Source organism: Dreissena polymorpha, chromosome 9 (genome assembly GCF_020536995.1).
Source record: "Dreissena polymorpha isolate Duluth1 chromosome 9, UMN_Dpol_1.0, whole genome shotgun sequence".
Taxonomy (NCBI): domain Eukaryota; kingdom Metazoa; phylum Mollusca; class Bivalvia; order Myida; family Dreissenidae; genus Dreissena; species Dreissena polymorpha.
Window position 1 is genome coordinate 102286039 of NC_068363.1, and position 21924 is coordinate 102307962.

Genomic DNA, 21924 nt, shown 5'->3' on the forward strand with positions numbered 1-21924 from the left:
GTTTGCAGTCCCTTAGTTAATCTAATTAATTAAGACCTTTTTGAATAGATATAAATTTTAAGGCCTTCACATTTCCAAACCTAAGATACTGATAAGCAGCACACAGCATTAACCCTGAAAAGACTGTCAGTTACTTTCAGGCTGTTCTGGTTTTAGGATGGTTTTCACATGACTTTTCAGCAGGAAAGGGTTCACTAAAACCCCAAAGAACCTTTTATGATCTGCCTGTATTCTTCATCGGAGTCCTCTTCTTCATCGCTGAGCGCCCCATCGTCCACAGTCTCCATGCAGCAGAGGCTGTAGCAGACACAGGAGATCACACCTGTCGGGATCCCAAACATGATCAGGAACAGCCAACGAGACGACTGCCACACTTCCTGTCACACAGTGAGAGAGCTTCTAGTTTCAAAGATTGCCAGGGGAACAAGCAAATTTGTTGATATCCCCCGCCATAACTAAAAAGTTTGAGACAGACAGACGGACAGATAGACAGAGAGACAAGGACAAAACTATATCCCTCCGCTTTTGGCGAGGGATAATAACTCCTAATTTTATTTCAGTTTCTTAGATTTCCAGGGAATCTTCACAAGTTTAATCGTAGTTTCAAAGATAAATCACTAGTTGTATTTTAGTTTCAATGATTTTATTGAGGAATCTCCTCAACCTTGCTACACAAACACACCCTCCAAAGGTGAAATTTTTCCACAAATTACATACTGTCACGACATCTGAGGCACGTCTGTCATACTATACTTTATGTTGGGCTTTAATATAACCAATCCAGAAAAATCAGTGCCATGTGTAGCAGGGTTCGGTATAAATGGAACTTATACTTCCTTGCCATATGAGTTAGATCTTATAGCGACCCTGTAGAGCACTGGCTGTAGACTAGATTTAGATAGATTTATTTCGGTATCATGGCGCAAACACAATTAACAAACATGTTGCATTCATAAAACAAGGGCTGTTTGTAAAACATGCATGCCCCCCCATATGGGCTCTCCGTTGTAGTGACAGCCATTGTGTGAGTATGTTTTTGTCACTGTGACCTTGACCTTTGACCTAGTGACCTGAAAATCAATAGGGGTAATCTGCAAGTCATGATCAATGTACCTATGAAGTTTCATGATCCTAGTCATAAGCGTTCTTGAGTTATCATCCGGAAACCATTTTACTATTTCGGGTCACCGTGACCTTGACCTTTGACCTAGTGACCTGAAAATCAATAGGGGTCATCTGCGAGTCATGATCAATCTACCTATCAAGTTTCATGATCCTAGGAATAAGCGTTCTTTAGTTATCATCCGGAAACCATTTTACTATTACGGGTCACCGTAAACTTGACCTTTGACCTAGTGACCTCAAAATCGATAGGGGTCATCTGCCAGTCATGATCAATGTACCTATGAAGTTTCATGATCCTAGGCATAAGCGTTCTTGAGTTATCATCCGGAAACCATTTTACTATTTCGGGTCACCATGACCTTGACCTTTGACCTAGTGACCTCAAAATCGATAGGGGTCATCTGCGAGTCATGATCAATGTACCTATGAAGTTTCATGATAGTAGCCATTAGCGTTCTTGAGTTATCATCCGAAAACCATTTTACTATTTCAGGTCACCGTGACCTTGACCTTTGATATAGTGACCTGAAAATCAATAGGGGTCAACTGCGAGTCATGATCAATCTACCTATCAAGTTTCATGATCCTAGGCATAAGCGTTCTTGAGTAATCATCTGGAAACCATTTTACTATTTCGGGTCACCGTGACCTTTGACCTAGTGACCTGACAATCAATAGGGGTCATCTGCCAGCCATTATCAATCTACCTATGAAGTTTCATGATCCTAGGCATAAGCGTTCTTGACTTATGATCCGGAAACCATTTTACTATTTCGGGTCACTGTGACCTTGACCTTTGACCTAGTGACCTGAAAATCAATAGGGGTCATCTGTGAGTCATGATCAATCTACCTATCAAGTTTCATGATCCTAGGCTTAAGCGTTCTTGAGTTATCATCCGGAAACCATTTTACTATTTCGGGTCACTGTGACCTTGACCTTTGACCTAGTGACCTGAAAATCGATAGGGGTCATCTTCGAGTCATGATCAATCTACCTATCAAGTTTCATGATCCTAGGCCTAAGCGTTCTTGAGTTATCATCGGGAAACCATTTTACTATTTCGGGTCACCGTGACCTTGACCTTTGACCTAGTGACCACAAAATCAATAGGGGTCATCTGCGAGTCATGATCAATGTACCTATGAAGTTTCATGATCCTAGGCCCAAGTGTTCTTGAGTTATCATCCGGAAACCACCTGGTGGACGGAACGACCGACAGACCGACATGTGCAAAGCAATATACCCCCTCTTCTTCGAAGGGAGGCCCATTAATACATACAAATACAAACATGTGAATTAACCATGTCACGCAACACAGTACAAAGGATAGCACAAAAAAGAGAGTGATCTCTTATTTCCATAGTGGTCAATGTTGAATGGTGGCATGACATAGAGAGACATGAATTGTTGCTTAATAATATATCACAGATTTAATAATAATACTTAAATTTGGTGGACATTATTGTAGGAATATTACAGTTAAAAATGAGTACATCCAACATGAAGTTAAATGACTTAAGTAATTAAAATAGTTATAGCAAATACAAATTTATCACAGATAATTACAACATTAACATCACAAACTGACTAGTGAAATGAACTTTAGAAGCGGAATGTATTTAAAAAAATTACACTTGATACCGATTACTTAGTAAAAGAATATTATAAAATCTGACTTAAAAAGTGTTTTTTGATGGCAACCTTAAACCTTTTGGACTCTGATATACTCGTAATAGAAGGAGGTAACCCATTCCATAGTTTACAACCCACAAAGGCAAAGGATTTGATACCCAAACCTTTAACCTTCGGAATTGTGAAAGAACCTTTTTTAAGGAACCTTGTATTGTGACCATGTGATTCCTTAACATGGAATTTAAAGCTGGTCAGATTTTTTGATATTTTTTAGAGGTCACAGTGACCTTGACCTTTGACCTAGTGACCCCAAAATGGGGGTGTGGCGTGTAGAACTCATCAAGGTGTATCTACATATGAAGTTTCAAAGTTGTAGGTGGAAACACTTTGATTTAAGAGCCAATGTAAAGGTTTTAGCACGACGCCGGCAGACGACACGACGAACTGGCTATGAAATAATACCTCGGTTTTTTTTCTGAAAAGCAGCCGAGCAAATAAAATCAGAAAGATGAATTAGACATGTATCAGTTGAGTAATCTCGACTTATGCCAGACTGGAACTTATACAACAAATTATTTTTACAAAGATATTCTTCAACCTGGTCATACACAACCTTTTCATAGATCTTAGAAAATATGCTAAGAATAGACACTGGGAGATAATTACCCACTTCTGTCTGATCATTCTTTTTGTAAAGTGGCATAACCTGGGCTGACTTTTAAAAGATTCTATAGGGAAAGAATCACTGGAGCTTCATTGTTGTTTCAAAGATTCTCTGGGGGAATAAGAATCAGCTTTATTATAGTTTTATAGATTCTTTGGATAAAGACCACTAGCTTCATTAGTGTTTCAAAGATTCTCTGGGGGAAGGATAAGTTTTTATAAATTTTAGTTTCAAAGATTCTCTAAGGGAATATCAAAACTGCATGACTTACTATAACTGTAACAAGAATGTCATAAAAGAGGCGCTTCAAGCGCTGGAAGAAACCAGTGCCACCCAAAGCCTGCAAGAGAAACACACAACAAGTTAAAGTATGAATAACAAGAGGGCCTGAAAGGCCCAAGGTATCCCCCGCAACATATGCTTTGTTTGAGGATGGGTGCAAATTGGACGGATGAACATAATGATAGATGGACGGACGGAGGACAATAACACAAAACTAAGACAAAGGAAGGTTCTTAAGCACAAAAGTGCCGGACGGACAGCCGGACGGACGGACAACGCCAAAACAATATCCCTTTTTACTATAGGCACTTTTGTGTCCGGAGCCATATCTTGGAAGTTCTTTGGTGGATTTCATTTAAACTTGGTATGAGTATATATATGCATAAGAGGATGATGCACGCCAAATGGCATTGTACACCATCTGTTAAAAACAGACTTATGGCCCTTTGTATCTTGAAAAAATGCTTTTTACTATAGGCATTTTTTTGTCCGGAGCCATATCTTGGAAGCGCTTTGGCGGATTTCTTTGAAACTTGGTATGAATATATTCCCGCGCCAGAGGCGGAGGGATATTGTTTTGGCGTTGTCCGTCTGTCCGTCCGGCACTTTTGTGTCCAGAGCCATATCTTGGAAGTGCTTTGGTGGATTTCATTTGTGTTATTGTCCTCCGTCCGTCCATCTATCATTATGTTCATCCATCCAATTTGCACCCATCCTCAAACAAAGCATATGTTGCGGGGGATACCTTGGGCCTTTCAGGCCCTCTTGTTTTATTATATTTACCTTTGCAACAGTGAAGCCATAATTTCCATCATTGAAGAAAAATTGTTCTTTTTTTGCAACAGAATTACTATCATTGAGATCTATTTAAATTCCATTTTCACCGAGGCATTGAAGAAAATAACATCCATGGGGCTAAACTGAAGTGTACCGGTATTTCAAAGCTGTGAATAACGCAAACATATGCAGCTATAAACAAAATACTAATTAAATGTTGATAAAAGATAAGATTATTTCTGGGCATTCAAACCCTGGACTAGTTCTGGCAAGTTTCATGGTCCATACTATGTAAGATTAATCTTTTTAAACCTTGTTCTTCAAGAACTTCCGAAGGATGCCAGAATTGGGCCTTTGCAATAGAATATGGTATCTATAACAACTACATCCATATTGCCTGACATCACATTATTTAAGAACTCCCTAAGGGTGTTAGCATTTGGTTTTTCAACAGAATAAAGAAGCCATAACACCTACTCTTTTTTCCCCCCAACTTCACATTGTTCAAGAACTCGAATGTACAATTTACAGCAATTTTACTTTCAAGACCTTCTTAAGGGTGCTAAAATTGAGCTTTGCAACATAATAAGGTAGCAATAATACCTACTTCTATTTTGCCTGACTTCACGTTATTCAAGAACTCCCTGAGGGTGTTGGAATCCATTTTGCTGAGAGGAGTATCTGGTACGTAGTACAGGTGCACTGTAGGGTCCAGAACCATCAGGTAGGGTGGCGAGACAAACGCAAGCATGATGTTGTTCACGGTGTCCACCTCGGCCATCCACAGAAACTGGAAATCACTGAAAGAAATTCAATCAACACTTTTTGTAACATGAGGGCAAGAGGCCCAAAGTCGCTCACCTGAGACTTTAGGGAACTGAACTGCTCTCAGCAACTTTTGAGATGTGTCGTTAACCATTTTCAAACTTAGCAAAAATATCAACTAGAGAGTTAACAAGGTTTTACTACAGCCATGTAAGGGAAAATGCCAAGCCCCCTGATGGTCATGTTTTTCAACAGACCAGAACTATTTTCACACTCAGCAAAGGTATTATAAGATCTTATCTTCTGATCAAGTTTCATGAAGATTGCACTAAAATGTGACTTCTAGAGTGTATACAAGGTTTTACTATAGCTATAAAAGGAAAAATGCCTCGCCCCACTGGTTGCCATGTTCAACAATGGACAGGAACCATTTTTGAACTCATACAAGATATCATTACAACAAATGTTCTGACCAAGTTTCATAAAGATTGAACCATAAATGCGCCTTCTAGAGAGTTAACAAGGTTTCACTATAGCCATATAAGGAAAAATGCCCCGCCCCCTGGCAGCCATGTTTTTCAAAAGACCAGAATCTTTTTCGAACTCATCCAAGATATCATTAGTACAAATCTACTGACCAAGTTTCATGAAGATTGGACTATAAATGTGACTTTAAGATAGTTAACAAGGTTTTACTATTCCCATATAATGAAAAATGTCCAGCCCCGTGGCAGACATGTTTTTCAACTGATGGAAACCATTTTCAAACTCATCCAAGATATCATTAGAACAAATGTTCTGACTTAGTTACATTAAGATTGGACAAAAAAATGTGACTTCTACAGTATAAGCAAGGTTTAACTATTGCCACATAAGAAGAAATGCCCAGCCCCCATGGAGGCCACAATTTTCAACCAACCCGAACCATTTTCGAACTCATCCAAGATGTAATTGGGACAAATCACCTGGCCAAGTTTCATGAAGATCGGACACAAAAATTTTGGCCTCTAGTGTGTTTACAAACAAAATGTTGACGACACACAACAGACTACAGACAAAAGGAGATCACAAAAGTTCAAGATGAGCACCTTGTGCTCAGTTGATCTAAAAAAAATTTGATTACATAAATATCATAAAAAAAAGTGATTTCCAGGGCAGGGCAAACTTAAAACGTAATGATATGATATAAATAAACTTAGTTGATTTTTGTTTCTTTGCTTTTGTTGCAGTTTTTGCTGTATTGAATTTGTTGCATTTGTGTGCTCTATAAGAAACACAAGGAAATGGCATTCCATTTCCTGCATTTGTGTCTGCTATGAGAAATGGGAAATAACTCTTACATTCCATTGGTTGCATTTGCGTGGTCTCTAAACAATTGACAATTACTCTGAAACAAATTTTTATAGTAAAATTCATTTTAATTAGAAATTACTTACTTGCTATCATATTGCTTACTTACCGGTACTCCGAAGGATCGTAATTCATCCGGAAACTTTCTGTCCGAAGAATCCCACACTTTTCATAAACCTGTCGTTCAGGTCAGAACGGTCACATAGTGCCGTGTAGCCGTGTAACCAAAACGGGATATTACCCAGAAATCACTCTTATTCCAATAAACAATATGAAAATATTAAACGAAGAGCTGGGTGGGAGGTGGGACTTACAGATAGCAGGTAAGTAATTACTAATTAAAATGAATTTTACTATAAAAATTTGTTTTAATAGCTTAATTACGTTACCTGCTATCATATTGCTGACTTTGCAGCTGCGGCGGGAAGGTTCGCGAAAATCTCCCCATCACAGCGGAACCCATATCTCGGGTTCTTAGCTAATCTTCGTTATTACAGTATTAACTTAATTCACGGATAAGCGTGATATACCTATGCCGTAGAAGATACTACCGTTTGTGCAACCACAAGGGGGCCCAACAAATACAAGTTGTCCTGTTAGCACTCAAGAGAACGAAGATAAAAAGATGAAAAAGTGGTCTGATTCCTCCAGAAAGCAGCTTGAAGCACGTCAGAGAGTGGGGTATGATTAATATACGCCCACGAAGCCGACATTGCTCGTAATTCATGCCGTCTAATCTTAAAAAGGGATGAATCCCTTCAAGAAAGAGAATAGTAAGCCCTTTTTATAGTCGAGGCTACCCAACGGGAAATAGAAGCCGCAGACACATCGCCCCCCCCCTTTTAAGGGAATGAAGAGTATCTTGCGAGAACCTTGAATAAACTCTACTAAGATAGAACTTCAAAGAAAGACCTGACATGGCAGAGGAGTCTATCTTCATCTTCATTTCCACAAGTTCTAGAAAGACTTGGGACCTTGAAGGGTTTAGAAGCCATTGAGGGGAGTTGATTTTTAGCAAGGAATCCTGGCTGACACAACAAAGTGACAGAGCCATCGGAGGAATCAAAACGAAGATGGCTTTCTTCGATAGAAAGAGCATGAATTTCACTTCTACGTTTGGATGAAGCCATGGTAAGAAGGAAAACGGTCTTCCAGGTTAGGAACTGTAAAGAAGCCTGATTAAGGGGTTCATAGGGAGCTTTAATAAGCGATCCAAGAACACAAGCCAAATCCCATTTGGGGGTAAGAGAACGAGACACAGGACGTTTAAGTTCCATGGCTCGGATCAGTTCCGAAATGGCTGGGTCAGCACAGACTTGTGATGACTTACGAAAAGCCAAGGTATGCGAAAGCACAGATCTGTATCCTTTGATGGAGCTAAGAGAAAGTTTCTTATCATCAAAGAGATAGATTAAAAAATCCGCTATGCGTCTAGCAGAGGGATTGAGGGGATCAATTTTCCGTCCAACACACCAATTAGAGAAGAGTTTCCAGCGAGCATCATAGACTGCTCTCGTGGACTCTCTCCTTGCAGAGGCAACGAGCGTTGAAGCCATGACAGAAAAGCGTTTCTTCTGCAGGGATTGCCTGATAACGGCCAGACGTGTAAGTGGAACATGTCTGGATCCACGTGAAGTCTGCCTCTCTGAGATAGGAGATCTGACCTGTGCGGGAGTTCCATGGGAAATTCGCACAGGAGACCGAGAAGGTCGTTGAACCAGGATCTTCTGGGCCACCAAGGGGCTATCAGGAGGATCCGGCAAGAGCTCACACTGATTTTCCCTAAGATTTGGGGAATTAGAATGGGTGGGGGATAAGCGTAAGCGTCCAGTTGATCCCAATCGAACGAAAGCGCGTCTACCACCCACGCTGCTGGTTCGTACACTGGACTCACATACAGAGGAAGTCTGTGGTTGTCTCTGGTCGCAAACAGGTCACCCAGTGGATAACCGAATGTGAGGAAAATCTGGTTGGCCACTTCCTGATGAAGTGTCCACTCCGATGGAAGTAACTGGTGTTTGCGAGACAAACCGTCCGCCAGGGCGTTGAGACGACCTGGTATGTGTTTGGACAAGAGAGAGACGTTGAGGCTCTTGCAAAAAACAAGTTCATTGTTTCCAGATACAGGGAGTGAGAGTGTGTACCGCCCTGTTTCTGGATGTAAGCCACGACTGATGTGTTGTCTGTCGATACCATCACACAGGAGTCCCGAAGATGTGATTGGAATTGAGAAACAGCTAGAAAGACTGCTCGCATTTCGAGATTGTTTATGTGCAGGTGAGACTCCTGAGGAGACCACAATCCTGATAATGTCAGGCTGCGGGGTTCCAGGTGAGCGCCCCAACCTTCCATGCTCGCATCCGTTATGAGATGTAAAGAAGGTTGCGGGGGAAGAAGCGGTACTCCTGCCAACAGGGTCTCCTCGTCTAGCCACCATTGAAGGTGGGGGACTAAGGACGGAAGGATGGGAATCTGTGTTAGCAGATTGTCTGGAGACCATTTCCATCGAGCTGAGAGATAGTGCTGAAGAGGACGTAGGAAGAGACGTCCCAACTGCACGAAGTCTGCTACAGAGCTCAGGATACCCTTGAGTGAGAGGAAATCTTGAGCTGTGATATGAGATTGGGACAGCACCCATCTGACCTTCAAAAGGAGGTCTGATACACGTTGCGGTGAGACCCTGACCCGATTGATGTGGGTCAGAAAATTCGTTCCCACGAATATGAAATCCTGAGAGGGAATGAGGTCTGACTTGGCTGCATTGAGAAGGAGTCCTAAAGAGAGGAGCTCCTTCCAAGAGAACTCTAGGTGTAGCAGAAGCAGGCGACGATCGAGCTGGTGTAATAGCCAATCGTCGAAATACTGAAGCAGTTGAACCCCCTGTAATCGGAGGTGTGCGCCCACTGCGGCCATGAGTTTCGTGAAAACTCGTGGAGCTGTGGCCAATCCAAAGGGCATCGACCGAAACTGGTAGACCTGGCCTCGAATGGAGAAGCGCAGGTACTAATTGGGATGGATAGGGACATGGAAGAATGCATCTTCCAGGTTCAAGGAAACCCCCCAGTGCATGGGTTTGATGGAGCGCCGAATGAAGGCAGGAGTCTCCATCTTGAAAGTAGGTTTGACTAGAAACGTGTTTAACACTTTTAAGTCTATGACTGGTCTCCAGGAGCCACTTTTCTTTTGAACAAGGAAAAGGCGACTGTAAAATCCTGGAGAACAAGGGTCGTGAACCCTTTCTACCGCCTGTTTTTCCATGAGTCCGAGAATGGAGTCTGGAAGTTGTGGATGCGGAGATACCAAATCTATTGGGACGCGAGAGAGTGGGGGCCTTTTTTCGAAATTGAAAAGTAAGGCCTTGTGTGACAAGAGAATGAACCCACGCGTCCGAAGTTATTTGGAGCCATCGATTTGCGAAGTGCATAAGTTTGGCCCCGACTGGTACCTCCGGCATCGAAGGTTGTGGCGGTAGAAAGGGGTATGACCTAGGGCTAACTTTTTGGAGGTCCACTCTTGCCGGAAGAAGGATTAAATGACTTCTTGTCCGCATTGGGTTTGCCCTTACTCCAATTTTGGTTTACAGACGGCTTCCGATAGGAAGATGTTCTGTTCTGAAAAGGAGGCCTATTTGTGGGCTGACGTGGAGCAGATGGACGCTTAGTAGGTAAACTGTCCCTTTTAGCGTTCTTGGCCGGTGGGGCTCCTGGGGGCTTAGAAGCAGGGCGCTTAAAAACCACAGGGCGCTGGCCAGAGTTGCTCTTAGCTAAGGAGGCATGTATCTGATCTTCACGATCAGCAGTAAGTGCCGACTGTATCCTCCCTCCGAAAAGAGAATCTGCTGTTAGTGGAGCAGTTCAAAGATAGTTGACGCCTGTTTCCAAAAGGAAATTATTGGGCAAGGAAGAGAGAATGAGGTCTCTCCGAAGCCTTAACATCTCAGACATAGACGACGCAGCATTGTGTGATAAACACTGCGTAGTATGTGAAAGGTGTATCAACAAGGCACTGAGCTCCTCTGGGATTGAATCAGAGAGCTCCCAAACCAAGTCTAAGGCTGTGGCTGCCATGAGATCTAGCTGGTTAGCCAGACCTATGGAACAGCGTTCTCTCAGCTCCCAATTTTCCAACAGGGAAAGAGGGACTGCTGTATGGGTAGATGATGAAGGCATTGTAATGGACAGCTTACTTATGTCAGCATCAGGAACCGGAAGTTTGGAAAGGTCCAAACCGGTAGAAGGGTCGGGTACCGGGGCCTTATAACTTTTTCTGCCGTCCATCTGTTTAGGCTCCGTCAGCTCCTTAGGGGCTTTCCATGGAGATGGCGAAGGCTTATTGGATGGCTTAAGTGACTGGAATACAGCCATTGTGGAAGAGCCAATAGGAAGGCGGAGATCCACTCGGGAAGTCGCTTTACTTATCCTGCCAGGCTCCCGTCTGCGGGCTACCTGTTCTGTAACGGTAACCGCAGATCCTGTGAGAGACAAGGAAGGGCGGGGGCAGAAGTCCTCATCTAAGGTATTGAACATTAGTTCGTAAACCTGATTGATGGAGGCCAAATAATAAAGTTCGGCCTCATTAGACTCCGAACCCGCCTCAATCGAACCGTCTGCGGGAGCATTGGATTGATTGAAACCGGTGGAGACAGAAGTAGGAATACTAGATTCATCCGCTTCTATCATGAGAGGATCGTTTTCCGGCACCATCAAAGATATAGCTGGTGAGTTAGGTCTATCAGAGATCAAGTCAGCAGACTCACTTTGAATACCAGCGGTAGCTGGTAAAGGATCAGTCGAAAAAGGGACAAAGATTCCCGGCGACTGTTGGATCCACAAAGTATTGGGATTTGATGGTGTAGCGGCAGCCCAGGGTATACTTCTATGCAATGTGGAAGAGACACTCGGGGCTGAAAACGCAGCCGAAGTTGTTAGATTAACCCCTGTACCTTGAGCCTGATATGTATGCAAACTAGTGTTTGAATACAAATTATGCTCAGTGGTTGTAGGAACGGCTGAAGTGTGTGTTGAGGCCAAAATAGAAGCCGACACACGTGGAAGGGTGTCACTAGATTCCTCAGAGAAGGATCCCCTAGGGGACCTAGGAGTCCGAGAGCGCCTAATAGAGGAAGGTCTATGTCCCTTATCCCTGCGATGCCAAGACACTGTTCGGCGGCGCTGGGAATGATGTTTCCTAATCAAACGTCTCCCAGAGCACGGCGTGATCGCTCTTTACGAGGCAATCTACGCCGAGAAACACACGGTGAGCGTGAACGACCTCCACTCCGATAATGATGAGGGCTAGTTGAAGTAGACAATGAGTCATAAAACGACGAGCCCGAGTTGGAGGAGTAGCCGGAAACATCAGACACTACGCGTTTACGTCTGTGACTCACAGTAGAAACGCGGCTGCGTCTACCTTTGTGGAGTACTGACAAGGTAGTGTCAACATCTACAGTGACCGGAACGGTCTGTGGCACAGACCGGTACCCGGTGACCGGATCGGTCATTACATGACCGGTGACCGGACCGGTCAATGACCGGTGACCGGTTGACCGGTCATAGCATGACCAGTGACCGGACCGGTCAATGACCAGTGACCGGACCGGTCAATGACCGGTGACCGGACCGGTCAATGACCGGTGACCGGACCGGTCAATGACCGGTGACCGGACCGGTCAATGACCGGTGACCGGACCGGTCATAGCATGACCGGTGACCGGTTGACCGGTGACAACACCGGTCATAGCATGACCGGTGAAGTCTCCGGACCGGTCAACTGGTCGTTCCCGATGAACGGACCAGGCAAATTTTGTCAGGTGTTGTCACCGGGCAAGGACCGATGCATGGCATCTACTGATGGCATGTGGTCAAGATCTTGTGGGGAAAAGTCACGACAAACGGAACTTTCCCTACTTTGATCTGAACTATGCATGTTGCGTCTACGACTCTTGAAAGGTCGACGCTTGATGGCCCAGGTATCTACAGACCAATGCTCACAGAAAGGGCAGCAGTTGTCCTGGGTACATCCGGCACACGACAGGCAGCTATCATGGTTGTCCCATGCTGCTCTTATGTGGCCACATGAACCACGTGTTTGAGGCATATTTTGCCTTGAACAAACAAACAAAAACACAAAACAATACAGAAATAAACGTATATATATACGGAGAATGTTATAACACAATTCAAAAACTTCTCTATTCTGTTAAACAGAAGAATCCAGCGAAACAGAAGCAACAATTAAGTAAATAACAAAAATGTCGGCCTTTGTATAACGCATCCGGAATAAGAGTGATTTCTGGGTAATATCCCGTTTTGGTTACACGGCTACACGGCACTATGTGACCGTTCTGACCTGACCGACGGGTTCATGAAAAGTGTGGGATTCTTCGGACAGAAAGTTTCCGGATGAATTACGATCCTTTGGAGTAAGTAAGCAATATGATAGCAGGTAACGTAATAAAGCTATTAAAGTTTCATTTGTTGCATTTGCATGGTCTATAAAAAAGGGAAAATTCTTACATTCCATTTAATTGTTGCATTTGCGTGGTATCTAAACAAATGGCAATAACTCTGAAATTTCATTTGTTGCATTTGCATGGTCAATAAACAAGGGGCGATAACTATGTGAGTTCTATAAACAAGTTGCAATAACTCTTGAATAGCATTTGTTTATTTGTGTTACTTCAAACAAGAGGCATTAACTCTGATATCCTACTTGTTGTATTTTCGTGTTCGTACAAACAAGGAATTATAACTCTGGTGATTGTAGACAAATCACTCATGTTGTGTTCTGTTTTGAGATCTTTGTGCACTAAAAACATTTAATGTAAAAAAATAATATAACAAACACTATTATCAATGCTAATGTTCTTCTATATGCAGAAAGTATAAGAAAATAATGCTTACAATTACAATTGGAAAACAGTTTATTACAGCAGCGGATTATTCAATAATTACAGTTGGCACTAAATGATAAATGTTGGCGTTTAATGACAAGTGGAATCACTTATACACTCAACAGATGCAAATTATTGTGGCTTTTCCTTAATTTCTGTTGGCATGTAACCAGACTGGTTTGTAACACAGTCATCATCCGTTAACAAAAACATAAGTAATTTGGATAACACTTATTGCATTTGTTTGTTTTTTTGCAAAGATTTGAATACTGTAGACTCTGCACATTTTTCTGCAAAGAAAGTAATTTACAAAATATAACAAATAACAAGAGGGCCTAAAAGGCCCAAAGTCGCTCACCTGAGATTCAAAGGAACTGACCTGTTCTGTGCAGCCCAAGATGTCATTAGAATAAATGTTCTAACCAAATTTCATGACAAGTGAACACCCTGGCAGCCACATTTTTCAACAGATGAGAACCATTTTCATACACATCCAAGATATCATTTAAACAAGTATTCTGACAAAGGTTCATGAAGATTCATGAAACCATATAAGGAAAAATGCCCCGCCCCCTGGTGGCCATGTTTTCCATCAACCGGAACCATTTTCAAGCTCATCCAAGATATCATTGGGACAAAGCATCTTTCCATGTTTCATGATAATTGGACAATAAATGTGGCCTCTAGAGTGTTAATGAGGTTTTACTAAAGCCATATATAGCCATATCTGGAAAAATGCCCTGCCCCCTGGTGGCCAGGTTTTTAAAGCAACCGAAACCATTTTTTAACTCATCCAAGATATCAATTAGGAAAAATCTTCTGACCAAGTTTCATGAAGATCGGAAAATCAATGTGGCCTCTAGAGTGTTTACAAGGTTTAACAAAAGCCATATAAGGAAAAATGCCCTGCCCCCTGGCGGCCATGTTTTTCAACCAACCGGCATCATTTTTAAACTCACCCAAGATATTATTGGGATGAATCTTCTGACCAAGTTTCATGGAGATTGGACAATAAATGTGGCCTCTAGAGTGTTAACAAGCTTTTACTATATCCATACATAGCCATAAAAGGAAAAATGCCCCGCCCCTTGGCAGCCATGTTTTTCATGCAAATGTAACCATTTTCAAACTCATCCAAGATATCATTGAGACCAATCTGCTGAACAAATTTTATCAAGATTGGACAATAAATGTGATCTCTAGAGTGTTAACAAGGCAAATGTTGACGCCATATGACGAATTATGCATGACAGACAAAAGGCGATCACAAAAGCTCACCATGAGCACATTGTGATGGTGAGCTAATAAGAACTTCCAAATTACTCACTTGAAATATTAATAGTTGCACAGTTATAAAATGTTTAATTTCTTGTATGTATTAATTTTAATAATTTAATATGCAAGATTTCTTTTAATATTACATATACATGTACTTATTAAATAATTCTTAAGGAAATGTAAATTATTGTTAATGTTTTAAACAGAGAATCATCATTATCTGGGAAAAAATATTGAAGAAAAGTCAAACTTGGGTTCAGCTCATAACTCATATCATCCTCTTCCAGATTGAAGAAAAGTCAAACTTGGTTTCAGCTCATAACTCATATCATCCTCTTCCAGTTAACAACAATGTCATAGAAAACATATAAATAAAGCTTTTTTCATAACCTAAGTATAAGCACCTTTCTAACAACAAGATCTTCTGGAATGTAAGAAATGCTAGGTCTCACAAGCAGAGGGGAAATCATGTGACTTGATTTAGAATGCTTTTAGACTTAATTTACTTGGAACACCATCATAGACTGTTACATACGTAACATGACATCTGATACACATTCTTGACATTGATCCATACTGATACAGATGAAAAGCTGTTCACTTATTCTGGGATAATTAATTGTTGTTACATGGTGTGTCAGGTAGACTAATTGAATGAAGAAAAACAAGACACATGGAAATTCCTCAATAACTAACAATTTCTAATGCTATAATACATGTTGTTTACTTATAAATAAAGTAAGGGTACATTTTATTTATTTGTCTTATTTTAGAAATAGAAAACCGTGACAACACGTACTTTACAGCAATTATAATGTATGTCTCAAAAGAGCTAAATTTCATTGCAACAGCTTCATTTATTCTTGGATATTTCAATATCCAGTATTGGTAATTTTGATCTATCTCTAGTGGGAATACAAGAGAGAGCTCCCCATGAAAGTCGTAAGAAGGAAAGCTGGATGTGAAAGAGTGGACATAATTCCCCAGTGATGAGCTACTCACAAAAGCCCACAACAGACCTGACGGGAAGATTTCTGTTTCCTTGTTCCTCAAAAGCAGCACACAACAGACCTGACTAGAAGAAGATGTCTGTGTCCTCGTTCATCATTGCCTCCCGATTGGCCAGACCAGCCAAAGGAATGATGATCTTGATAATGATCCCACAACCCCATATGCAATCACAATTCAGATATTGACTTAAAGGTTCTAGGTTGTATGACTATCAATAGCTTTATTATTTGTATAGATATTGAGCAAATTTCAAGGTACACAAAAGTAATATATGCAGCTTCTAGATTTGAACTGGTGACCTAGGTTTTGGACACATATGACCAAGATTGGAACTCGGCTTTAATATTGTCAATATGAATATTCTGTCAATGTTTCATCAACATTGAGTCATAAATAAAACCTCAAAACTGGTGAATTTATTAAAAAAATCATTGACCTTGTGACCTACTTTTAGGATGCACATGATTCAGATTCAAACTATGAAAGAGATTCTCTACCAAGATATTGTCAATAAATACAATTTGACCAAGTTTCCTCAAAACACTGTATTATGTGAATTGGGAATAAGACATCAATTTGGGAATAAATTATGTTTTATCAAAAGTGCATAATGTGCAGGTTTATGTGTTGTATTTATCTACTTTGACAAATTATAAATAAAACAGATACTTGCATATATAATAGCATCATTAAATTGATTTTACTTCAAAACTAGATTTTTTATTAATTTAACAAAAAATCCTCATGAAATGAAACTGTGACACGGTTTAAAAATACACTTTAAATGATAAAAATACAATCACTGTTTATGACAAAGTCATGGAAAATTGCTTATTAAGCTTAAATTGTAGATAATATATTACAAAAATAAATGTAGATCATGAAATGAATAGTTTTGTTAGAGAAAATCACCAAAACGATGTCCATTCCCAGTTTGATGTCTTATTCCCAATTCACATAATACAGTGTTTCAAGATTAAGTCATAAATGTGGCCTTTAATATAGTTGTAACAAAGTTTTTCTAAGATTAAACTCATTGACCAAGTTTTCTACGCACATGACCCAGATTCAAATTTGGCCTAAGTATTGTCAAGCTAAACATTCTGACCAAGTTTTATCAAGATAACCTTTCAAATGGTAGCAAGCTTTAAGTTTATGACTCGCGCTGCATGTTTGACGACATTAAAGGCAATAAGGCTTTTAAGTCTACGTGCGAGAACATTACTCATACATGGAACTGTGGTCTAGACAGAATTAGACATTCATAAGCTAATCAAGATCTGGTGTGAATTATTTATATGAATATTTTGGAATAAAATGTGTACGAGACTGTCATTTATTTAATTGGATTGACATGTTGATACAGTATCTGTTACTTTTAAATGCAGGAAATGTATTCATATTTGTCTATAAAGATCTCTCAAAGGCACACAGCCAAACATTTTCACTGGCAATATCAGTGCACCATCTCCAGTTCAAAGAAAGTAAAAAAAAGATAAGAAACAGTTAACCGAATATCCCATTTACAGGATCCATTTACAAAACAGCCTGTTTTTCAAGCATAGTCCTGCCCTTTTTTATATTTCAGATAATGCAAGCACATTATAAATTTAGTGAGGAATTCTATCCTCTTCCCAAAATTTCAAAAAAGATATGTTACTTCTAAGAAAATGCATCTTGCCTAAATGCAGACATTGACAGAAAACATTAAACAAGAGGGCCTAAAAGGCCCAAAGTCAATCACCTGAGATAACAAGAAATGACCTGTTTTTTGCAGCCCAAGATATCAATGGAACAAATGTTCTTACCAAGTTTCATGAAGAGTGAACAACAAATGGCCCCCTGGCGGCCATGTTTTTCAACAGACCTGAACCATTTTTGAACTTGTCCAAGATATCATTGGGACAAATCTTCTGACAAAGTTTCATGAAGATCCAACAATAAATGTGGCCGCTACAGTGTTAACAAGGCAAATATTCATGACACACAACGGAAGACAGACAATTGACAAAAGGTGATCACAAAAGTTCACCATGAGCAAAAAATAGTATGCTCATAAAGATTGTCACCATGTTTGAAGATGATATTATTAAAACTAATTGAGTAAACTAAATCAAGACATGATAACAACAATTGCACTCAGCAAGTGTCATTCAGATTGAACTAAAAATTTAACTTAAAGTATTCACTAAACAACTGTAGACATACACAATCAAAGCGCTGAAGGCACTGAAGATGTTCGCTATTGCATAATTTAACACGCAATTCATTTTTGAAAATCAATCGCAAGTTTGAAATGAACACACGCCATTCAACTTTATAAAGTGTGTGTCATAGCGCACGGGTCGAGTTTTGTGTGCACTTTTATCATCCTTATTATTTCATAGAAATAACTAAGACAAAATAAAAACAAAATGCTTTTTGGAAGTTCTGAAAGCATAGAAAGTATGATGAAAATGGTAATGATAACTTAATATGAAGAAAATTTGCAGTCACCATCATATTAAAGGAATATTTTTTTCTAATATCAAATGAATATCACACCAAGAATATAAATTCATAATGAAAGTTCTGTGTACAAAACTTTTGATTTTTGACACCATATACAAATTCAAAATATACAACAATCTTCGTATCTTGTATATGGAGGAATAAAAGTATATAAACATTGCTGTTTATGCTTTACTTATTACCCGAGCAGTTCACACGGTGTCAATAACGCTAACATAAACATAGGTATAGAGCACTTATGCGCTTTTAGGCGTAGCTGTTTCAGTTTTCATCTTAGTGACTTTTACATAACGCCAACAGACACGCATGAATATTTTCGAATATTTAATAAACTGATTCGAGATACAACCTCTGAATTTTTGCTACATCACTGCGTATGTGCTCAATTCAAAGGATGTAGCACTGTTCAGTGTAAGGAATTCCGGACTACTCTCTGTATGCTCAAACCACACAAATTGTGGCCCTGTTACAATTACGCGTTACAATCCATCTCGCAGAATTTCACTTTCGCCTCCAAGATGGGAAAACAATCATTAGCGAAATAGTATAGTGTCACGATAAGAGAAAATCGTTTAATTATCATACCACAATGTCTGCCGTACTTGGTCAGCACGTCTGGAAATCATTCCTTAATGTGTGGATAGGCTGCCATTATTAACAAGTTTGCTATTTTCAATTCAATTTTGTATCAAAAAGCATTGTTCTTAAATGTGGCATTTTCAATTCGCAATGAGATTTGAAATGACCCTCGTCATGCGAAAATGGGTCTTATTCCATATGCGCCCATCATATAGATAGCTCAATCAGCTATCCCTCCTTCTGGTAAGGAGAAACATAACATATTGAGTGATTTTAAAGCGAACAGCATCGCCTATGGCCTGACTGCGCAAAAGCACATGTTGGGTTTAACAAACGCTTGCCGAAACGCATAAGACCCATTTTCGCATGACGGCGCTATTGACGTGTGATTTAAATGTGTCGAAAGAAAACTGCGTTTAAATAAAAGATAAACATACGATATATTTCGATAGTGAAGAAAGATACTCATAACAAGGTATATGAGGACACATATGAAGTGCTCTCCCGTAGTATATTTTTTATTTACTCACACTAATGTGTGGTTTGACAATGCTAACACACATTTCATGCGGTGAATATGCAGCTTACAAGTGAAAAACACAACACAATAGTTTAACTTTTGTTTAATTGTATTTAATTATTTAGAAAAGTAAATTGCTAACTTTATTTCAAAGTCAACGTATACGCCGACTACATTTATTGTATAAATATATTTAATATAATATATTAAGTTGTTTTCGGTTTTAGCGATTAAAAAGCATTTTCGAGGTTGCCTATAGTATGCCTGTAGTATTTGATGAACTCATATCCAACTGTCTATGTATTGAGAACTGTGAATATAAACAAGCTTAACCTTCTACTAACCTTCTACTATTGCATTCGTATTATTATTATAAATTGTTTGTTATATTCGGGTTTAGCAATTATGAAACTTTTTTTGTCTATCGTATCGCTGAAGTTATTGTTGAACTTATGTTCAACGTTTTATAAATTGAGAATATAAATAAGCGTCAACTTTTTCTTGAATCTCTCAATTTACCACCTGTACTATGTCATTGAGTTGTATGCGAGAGCGTAACCTATTGCGTTGTTATAACCCGTAAACTTTCCTTTGTTTATCGACAGGCGCATTTATTAATAGCCTCATATCATGAATGCCAAAACAACCGGGAAAAAGAACCGCGTGACCAAATAGGCGCAAAACACAAATACCATGCGACTACGACTTTTATTATGTAAGAACGCTCCACAAATCCTTTGAAGTCGCAGCCTTGCGATTGCTATTACGTAAATAATTGACCTCTAACTGAAGTAAGCACCTAATTGACCCATTCCTTCTATGTGCGAAGGCAGATTGAATTTTACTAATGTATGGTTTGCCTATTATAACACACATTATAACCGGTAAATATGCAACTAACAAGTAAAAAAACAATTAAATAATAAATAATAAATAATTAAACTTTTGTTTTGAATTAAGATTTTTAGAAAACAAATTCCAAACCTTATTTCAAAACAGCAAGTCTACATTTTTTAGAGAATATTATTGTTATATTTAAATGTTTTTTAACAGTTTCAGCGATAATGAAACATTTTTGTATGTTGTCTATCGTATCCCTGTAATAATTGTTGAACTCGTGGTCAACGTATTATTAATTGAGACCTGTGAATATAAACAAGCGTAACCTTATACTACTGCGTTATTCTCACACGGACTCCCCTTTGTTTATCGCCAGCCTCAGATTTATGAATGAGCTGAGCGAAAATACTACGTCACGCACACGCAGCAGAAAGTGAACTATTTTAATAATTCATAAACAATCTCCTCCGCGACACGTACAGTACGATCATTGTTTATTGATTCTTTTCTATAAAACACCGTTCGAAAATATCGAATGTAACACGATATTAATATAATGTTTCCATTTGTGAATACACATAATTGGTGAACTCAAACCTCTTGCATAAATTATACAACTCTTTCTTGCGCTGATAAGCAAGCGGGTATTGGGTTAATCATACCTAGGCCGTATCGACCTGAATTTCACACTAAGCACTTTAGACGGGCGCTAAAGCGCCCATCTAAAAACTACCACCCCCCTGAGAACCTTGTTTATAAACAATAATGAACTATTTTCAGACTCACCATGCAATTATATTTCCAATTAAAAAATCAATAAATCTGTTTTAAAACACAAATCTTTGATACTGTGGGTTAATGTATTAAACAATAAAACCCAGTTTATTTAAGCAGAAATGTGGACCCTTCAATGGAGAGCACAGGTGGTTAGCGTGTGGCTATGATATTAATTAGTGAAAACATCATTTTGAATGATAAATAATCATATTATAACGAAAAATTAACTTTTCTGAAAAAAAAAATTTCACTATCAAATATATATATAACAAGGTATGCAACTCAAAATCACCCCAAAACGGGGTGCATCGCTTTGAACAGCCATATCTTCATCAATTGTGCAGCGATTTTCACGATCTCGGTCTTATTCAACGCAGAAATGAATTTCCTTTCTGGAAATGTATATGTCTTGCAATATTTTTACAAATGCTGGGTCAACTTTTAAGAAATAACACGATACACAACACGCATGACCCAGTTGACAGTGATCATGTATTCTTTATGAATGAAATCTCCAGTCGTAAAGACACACCTCCGCATTGGACCAATGAAATCACTCGTATGTTTAAAATGTCAGTTAGTTGAAATGTATGTAAACAAAGGTTTCAAACGGCGCTGGACAGTTAGTCTTGATGCAGAATGTAACGACAAGAACGGTAATAATGTTTTTTCATACGTTTTATTGAATTATGGTATCGAACTACATGAACTTTGTAGGGAAGTTGCCCTTTACTCCGTGAAGATTTCAGTCTTAAAGACAGCATGATCACTGTCAACTGGGTCATGCGTGTTGTGTATCGTGTTATTTCTTAAAAGTTGACCCAGCATTTGTTAAAATATTGCAAGACATATACATTTCCAGAAAGGAAATTCATTTCTGCGTTTAATAAGACCGAGATCGTGAAAATCGCTGCA

General features: G+C 39.4%; 1 protein-coding gene across 1 annotated transcript in view; it reads right to left on the reverse strand.

The window, feature by feature from the left end:
• LOC127844373 (protein disulfide-isomerase TMX3-like) overlaps positions 1-21924 on the reverse strand; it is a 95177-nt gene that overhangs the window by 2979 nt on the left and 70274 nt on the right. Inside the window, exons 12-14 of the mRNA XM_052374513.1 lie at positions 5091-5283; positions 3696-3764; positions 212-377 (exon numbers count right to left, since the gene is read on the reverse strand). Coding sequence (XP_052230473.1) covers positions 212-377; positions 3696-3764; positions 5091-5283 — 428 coding nt within the window. The remainder of the gene's footprint in view (positions 1-211; positions 378-3695; positions 3765-5090; positions 5284-21924) is intronic.